The sequence below is a fragment of the Entelurus aequoreus genome, linkage group LG15 (assembly GCF_033978785.1).
Source record: "Entelurus aequoreus isolate RoL-2023_Sb linkage group LG15, RoL_Eaeq_v1.1, whole genome shotgun sequence".
In the NCBI taxonomy this organism is placed as follows: Eukaryota; Metazoa; Chordata; class Actinopteri; order Syngnathiformes; family Syngnathidae; genus Entelurus; species Entelurus aequoreus.
In genome coordinates, this window is record NC_084745.1 from 10,162,109 (window position 1) to 10,170,138 (window position 8,030).

General features: G+C 42.2%; 1 protein-coding gene across 1 annotated transcript in view; it reads right to left on the reverse strand.

Annotated features, from left to right (window-relative positions):
- Positions 1 to 6,708: 6,708 nt before the first annotated feature.
- The window catches only part of LOC133629790 (sodium channel protein type 4 subunit alpha-like), a 170,470-nt gene continuing 169,148 nt past the window's right edge, over positions 6,709 to 8,030 (reverse strand). The window contains exon 33 of the mRNA XM_062020788.1: positions 6,709 to 8,030. This exon is cut by the window's right edge and continues 239 nt beyond it. Coding sequence (XP_061876772.1) covers positions 7,005 to 8,030 — 1,026 coding nt within the window. The 3' untranslated portion in view covers positions 6,709 to 7,004.

Genomic DNA, 8,030 nt, shown 5'->3' on the forward strand with positions numbered 1-8,030 from the left:
ATGCAGCCAATTATCCGAGGATTAGATTGACCACTCACTCGAAAGAGTGTTTGTGCTCCTCTGCATTCATATTTGTATTCATTAATATTTTAAATAACCAGGGGGGGGGGGGGACTCATTATAGAAAAAAACAGACTTACCGGTTTAATTTTTCGGGCTCAAACGATATGTTTTGTTTGGTTTACCAGCAGGCGGCAGCGAGGTCAGACATTCCCGGGTCCTCATTAATGGCTCTCGTTGCCATGACGACGACACCCAAACACACACACGAGAAGTGTACACACATTAATCACACTCAATGATACGTTTGTGTCTGGTTTATTACAGCAGGGGTTGTTTTCCTTTTTTAAATACAGACATTTATTTGCAAAATACTAAAGAGTATTACAACTCCAAAGTACTAAAAAGTTTATATATCGTAATCATTGTCAGCATTTTTAATTATTGTCTCTAAAACACCTGGGGGAAAGGACGGGGGGCGGGTCACTGAGGCACAACTTTTATCCTTCCAGTTTCTTTCCTTGCTAAAGAGTGAGCGTAACTCTTTTTTTTTTATACAGTTCGTCTTTCCAGAACCTTCTTTGGAGTGACTTTAACGCTTCCTAAAGGGGGGAAATAACCAAAAAACAAGATGGCGACAGGACAGAAGACTCCGCCCCTCTAAAAGTAGCAACAACACCCCCTCACACCGACAAGGCAACTTTCTGGAGATATGAGGTCCTGCATCGCTGATATGAAGCTCACTCACCACTTTGACGTCGAGTAGTGGTGACAAAATGACAAATTAATCGTCCATTTTGTTTACACGGCGCGTGTATTCATGTATCGCGCGTTTTGTCGGAGCTCTTCTTCGCTTGCGTGAAATAGCGGCCGGCACGCAACGTGAGATGCATTCTTGCCACCTACTGGACAGAGGTTGTACTACAGCTTGTATTTTGAAGCAGTAAAAAATGCAAGTCGAGTATCAAATGAAAAGAAAAAAACACAATGGAAGCTTCAGTCTGTCTTCACACCACGCATGTACCTTTATGGAATTTTGATTGGTTTTGAAAAATTGTTGAAGGGAAAAACCATGAAAGCTTCCGGAACGTTTTTAAAGTAAGCTGTCAATCAACCGAATTGGAGGCGGGGCTTCTTACTTCAGACAGTGGTGAACACGTTTTAAATATTTCCTAATGGCTGACGAGTAGGGATGTCCGATAATGGCTTTTTTGCCAATATTCCGATATTGTCCAACTCTTAATTACCGATACCGATATCAACCGATACCGATGTATACAGTCGTGGAATTAACACATTATTATGCCTAGTTTGGACAACCAGGTATGGTGTAGATAAGGTCCTTTTTAAAAAAAATTAACAAAATAAAATAAGATAAATAAATTAAAAACATTTTCTTGACAAAAAAATAAAGTAAAACAATACAAAAACTGTTACATAGAAACTAGTAATTAATGAAAATGAGTCAAATTAACTGTTAAAGGTTAGTACTATTAGTGGACCAGCAGTACGTACAATCATGTGTGCTTACGGACTGTATCCCTTGCAGACTGTATTGATATATATTGATATATAATGTAGGAACCAGAATATTAATAACAGAAAGAAACAACCCTTTTGTGTGAATGGGGGAGGGAGGTTTTTTGGGTTGGTGCACTAATTGTAAGTGTATCTGGTGTTTTTTATGTTGATTTAATAAAAAAAAAAAATAAAAAAAAAACCCCGATACGATAATAAAAAATACGATACCGATAATTTCCGATATTACATTTTAAAGCATTTATCGGCCGATATTATCGGACATCTCTACTGACGAGTATACATGTGCTCAAATACTACTTCTCATCACTTTGGATTTTAAAAAATGTTTTATTTTGAAAGTATTACCGTAGCAAAACTATTTGCAAATGCGTATGTTAATATCTCAATCTGTGTGCGTGTGTATTTTGATTTGTGTGTGTGTGTAAAAAACAAATGTCCGCCCATATCTATATCTGTGTGTGTAAAAATGCGTGTGTGTGTGTGTGTGTGTGTATTCAGATTTGAGTGAAGGAGGGACCCTGATTGGCTGTCTTTTTACACCTGACTTTTGCGACACATCTTGTTGTGTCAGACTTGTGTGTCCGTATTTGGATCGAGTAGTGAGTGGGCCCGATTTAGTGGTGAGTGCAAGCGAAGGAAAGGAGAAGTCGCAGACAGACAAGTCTTTCCACTCGTTCACATCGCTGCACACGCACACAGGTCTCACATGGCAGAAGTGTCGCAAAAGTCACGTGTAAAAAGACAGCCTATCAGGGTTCTCGCATCACACAAATCGGAATACGGAAACACACGCTTCACACACAGATTGAAATACGGACAGACTGATTTTTAAATTTTTTGCACACACACAAATCGAAATGCGGGCACACAAATTAAAACATGCAAACGCCGATCTGAATACATACACACACACAGATTGAGATACAAACACAAATTAGTACACAGACACGTGAATTTGATTACACACACACACACACACACGCACACACAGATTGAGATATACAGACACACAAATTAGTACACACTCACGTGAAATGGATTACAGAAGCACAGATTAAGATACAGACACACAAATTAGTACACAGACACGTGAATTGATTACACACACACACTCGCACACACACAGATTGAGATACAGACACACAAATTAGTACACAGACACGTGAATTGGATTACACACACACACACACACACACACACACACACACACACACACACACACACACACAGATTGAGATACAGACACACAAATTAGTACACAGACACGTGGATTGGATGACTCACACACACACGCACACACAGATTGAGATACAGACACACAAATTAGTACACTCACGTGAAATGGATTACAGAAGCACAGATTGAGATACAGACACACAAATTAGTACACAGACACGTGGATTGGATGACACACACCCACGCACACACAGATTGAGATACAGACACACAAATTAGTAAACTCACGTGAAATGGATTACAGATGCACAGATTAAGATACAGACACACAAATTAGTACACAGACACGTGAATTAGATTATGCACACACACAGATTGAGATACAGACACACAAATTAGTACACAGACACGTGAATTGGATTATGCACAAGCAAACACACACACACACACACAGATACAGACACACAAATTAGTACACAGACACATGAATCGGATTACAGGCAAAGATTGAAATACGACAAGACGTTTTTTTTTTTACACACACACAAATTGAAATGCGGGCACACAAATTAAAACATGCACGCACACATATTGAGACACAGACACACAAATTAGTACACAAACACGTGAATCGGATTACACACACACACACACACACACACAGATTGAAATACAGACAGATTTTTCTTTTTTACACACACACAAATCCAAATATGGACACACAAATTAGTACACAGACACTTGAATCAGATTACACACACACACACACACACACACACATTAGTACACGGACACGTAACTTGAAATACACACACACATACATGTCTTGCCTACTTTGTATGGACCCACGTTTGGTTAGTAGGCACACACACACACACACACACACACACAAGTTACGCATTTGTAAATGCTTTGCTACAATAACACTTCCATATAAGTTCTTGTGAGGACATGAAATGATGTGATAAGAGTATTTACTCCAATGTGATCAAGTTCTAATTAACATGCAGTAACAACTCGCCGCCAGCAGGGGAGCTGTAGCACACCTACAAGTTGCTTATTTCGCGGGACTAACCAACTCAGAAACGGGGGTGGGAAGTAGGGAGCGGAGTCACCGTGAACTTTGCATTTGTATAGAAAAAAAATAGCGAGGAGATGACAGAAGCTCATCAGGCAGTCACATGACCAGCCGACCAATGGCGTGGAGTGGCAGGCACACTCGCGGTCTATTGCTAGTTGAAAACAGTCCTTCAGCCCACACCATTCACACGCCAGAACCTTCTACTTTCAACAGTAGAAATAAAAGTCCGGGTGGCGCGGTTTTCCTTTTTTTTTTTCTCCCTCCAGATCCCCTCAAGTGGGCGGGACAACAGAACCACTTTGACACAAAGAAGAGCCGGCGCCGGCGTATTTGTGCATTTCCTGTTTCGTCCTACGGCGACAACAAGACCCTGGAAAGTGGAAAGGTGTTGTTCTCCAAAGTCGGTCTCGGCTTAGCGTTATTGCTCCACACGCTTGTTTGTTTTTTTGTCTCTGTGCAAAAGAAAAACTACCAAAAAAAAAAAAAAAGGGCGCTTAGCGTCCGTGTTTTCGTATCAAAACGAAGCGGGAAACTAAGGCGTCAATAAATAAGAAGACAAATACATTAAATTGACCTTTCAGTGCCATTTCTTTGGGAGGAACTCCATGTTGACTTGTGGGCAAATAGTTTTTTTTGAGGAATGAAACTTGAGTTGGAACAGGAAGTGGAAAAGCATGGTTTCACTAGCACGTGCCCTCGTGTGGTTCAATGTGGTACTGCAACTGTCAACAACGAGCGACGTCCGACAAAGGAAAAGTGCTGCTGATCGTCGCCCTCTCGTCTATTCCGGGTCAACGTTGCTAACCCCGCCGACCGAGGTTAACGGCAAAAGCAACGAGCGATCTCCGAGTTCTGAGCTCGTTATTGTGGAACACGCCACGATGCGGAGGGAAGGTAAAAAAAAGTGCACGACACGGAAAGAAAAAGTGTTTTTTTCCCTCTCGTCCGTTCAAACGCCGCAGCTGCAAAGAGGCAAACTGCAAAGCTTTTTTTTTTGCCTTTAACATACTCTAAAAAATATAAAAAAATAGTAATAATCGTACGGCTATTAAAAGACTTTTACGACCAAAATGTTGGCTAACCTCACGTGGTCTCAAACACTGGAGTTAGCTAACGCTGCACTGCAAAAACTGAAATCTAAGTCAGATGAAATATCTCAAATAAGGGTGATATTTACTTATTTTCTGTCTGATAAGATAATTCTTCTCACTAAGCAGATTTTTATGTTAGAGTGTTTTACTTGTTTAAAGGGTTTTGGTCCTAAATGATCTCAGTAAGATATCAGAGTATGTTGCTGAGATTTGATGACCTATGTTAAGTAAAACATGCTTGAAACTAGAATATCAACTGATGCAAAGCTGTGTCATTAATAGGGATGATGTTCGAAACCGGTTCTCCCGGTTGTTCGATAAGAAAAGAACCGTTCGATAAGAAAATAACCGATTCCATGGACTCGAATCCCTTTATGAGAACCGGTTCTCGTTATCGAGGCCACTATAGTAAAGAAAAAGAGTTGGTTCTTTATTCGAATGCCTGGGAACGAATCCCGTCCCACAAGAAATGCCCTGTGGCACGTCCCAGGAAATGACGTAGCTCGGTCATTAGGCGGCAGATACAGAAGCAGCAACAACAATGGACCGGAAAAAACGCCTCAAGGCATGGCTTCATTTTACAAAAAAATACGACGAGGAAATGGTTATCTGCAATTATTGCCAGGCTTCGCTCTCATGTAAGGGGGGAAGTACAACAAGCATGATGAAACATGTTCAGGCCGTACATAACCTGAAGGTTAGAGAAAGGTGTCGTGGAGTCATTCCTGGAGGAGGCCACACTGATGGACCCCAGAAGGATGTTCCAATAGCAGCAGAAGTGCACTTTTTGGAGAGCTGTATTATTTTCAGTTTTGTGCCCAAGGGACTGATTTTATTTAACACTATATTATTATTTATACACCTATAGTGATCACAGAGACAGGTTGGTTTTGTGTTACTGTATATATTTGTTTTTCTAAAAAATCCCACTTAATATACTTTGGGTAACAATAGTCAATATTTATTTATTTTATTACATTTTTTAGGGGGGTAACAACAGTCAATATTTATTTATTTATTTTATTTTATTCTTATAAAATAAAAGTGAGCTTTTGTTAAACCAAATATTGTGTGTTTTTTTCCATATACAACAACCTATCTGGATTCGATAAGAGAATCGACAAGGAATCGGTTCGATAAGAGGATTCGATAATGGGCTCGAACTCGATAATTTCTTATAAAACATCATCCCTAGTCATTAACACTCGCAAGTATAAAACTACTTTTTTAAAGTAATAATTTCTTACTTCAAGCATGAAAAAAAAAAGTCATGATGCCGAGCGCATATCGTTATGTCAAGATAATGGCACTAGCATTTACTTATTTAAGAATATTTTTCCACATATTGAGCAAAAAGTTTTTTTCTACCAAGAAAAGTGCACTTGTTATTAGTGAGAATACACTTATTTTAAGGTATTTTTGGGTTCATTGAGGTTAGCTAATTTGACTTGTTTTGGAGAGTCTTGACAAGCCGAACTTTCTGGTTCTATTGGCAGATAATTTTGCTTAGTTCAAGTAAAATATACGGAGCCCCTAAAGGGACATGGGGGAATTATTTCTTTTTTTTTAATTTAATTTGTTTTTAGACACGAGACACTTTTTATAAAGTTATAAAAAAAAATAAAACATTTTTTATTTATTTTTTATTTTATTTTTAGACATGTATCTCGTGCGCACGAGATACATGTTTAATAAAAAAAATAAAAAAAATATTATTATTATTTTTTTTTTATAACTTTATAAAAAGTTTCTCGTGTGCACGAGATAGTTTAAAAAAAAAATAAAAATAAAATAATAATACAAATTTTTTTCCCCCCCATGCCCTTTTAGGGGCTCCGTAAAAATACCCCTAATTTTTTTAATTTTTTTTTCTTGTTTTTGAACACTGACTTTTTGCAGTGTGCGAGGGATACATGAGCGATATATTGTTTGGGGTCGTTGGGGTGGAACGCAGTTGACAGATGTTGCCCTGAAAGAAACTGCTGCAGTTCCGGGTGCTGCCAGCAGGGGGCAGGAAGGAACGTTCCAGGTAGTGAATGTTTACTTGCTCCTCCTCGGCGTACATTCGGTAAACAAAAGCAGGAAGTCGTCGCTGCGGACGTATTTTTTTGTTGCTACGGCTTCGCTTCCTGTATGTCGGCCGCCGTCCGCGAGTGTTCGCTCGGCTCGCCGCCCTGTTCCGTCGAGCCGATGAAGTCCGGCGAGGCTCGCGTCACGCTATTGTACGAGGGCGGCGAGGAGGTGGAGGAAACGGTCTCGGAGCGCTCCGTCCCCGTCAGACCGGTGCCGTAGTTCTCTCTGATCATGGCGGCGATCAGCCCTTCTTTCTCCGGCGCCGCGTCCTCCTCGTCGGCGTCGTCGTCGTCGCCGTCGGCCCGGGCGTGGCGAGGAGTGGTGATCTGGCGGTACAAGAAGGAGGCGGCCTTCATCTGCCGCCGGACCAGATGGCGGCGGTAGCAGCGCTGGATGACGGCGGCCGAGACGTCCTCCTGCTTGCGCCTGAGCGTGGTGGTGATGGGCTCGTAGGAGATCTTGGACGGGTTGGCCATCATGAACTTCTCCTCCATCTGCTGCTTGAGAGCGTCCATCTCGCCCGACTCGCCCAGCACGCGCTTGGTGAAGGCGAAGAGGATGTCCAGGCAGTGGATCTTGTCCCCGCTCACCATGGGGAGATCCATGGAGATCAGCTTGATCTTGTTGGGCTTCCCGATGCGCAGCGGCTCCGACAGCGAGTCGGCGAAGTCGGACAGCTTGGAGTACTCGATGAACTGCGTGGCCTCGCAGTCGAACTTCTCCCACACCTCGTAGAACATCTCGAAGTCGTCCTCGCTCAGCGGCTCCGTGCTCTCCTCCGTGGCCACGCTGAAGTTCTCCAGGATGATGGCGATGTACATGTTGACCACGATGAGGAAGGAGATGATGATGTAGGTGACGAAGAAGGTGATGCCCACCGACGGGTTGCCGCAGTTCCCGCGCTGGGCGGTGCCCGTGTGCGGGATGTCGTTGTTGCACTCCTCGGGCGAGTTGTTGAGGATGGGACTGAGCAGACCGTCCCAGCCGGCCGACGTGGTGATCTGGAACAGGCAGATCATGCTGTTCCCGAAGGTCTCGAAGTTGAACATGTCGTCGATGCCCGCCTG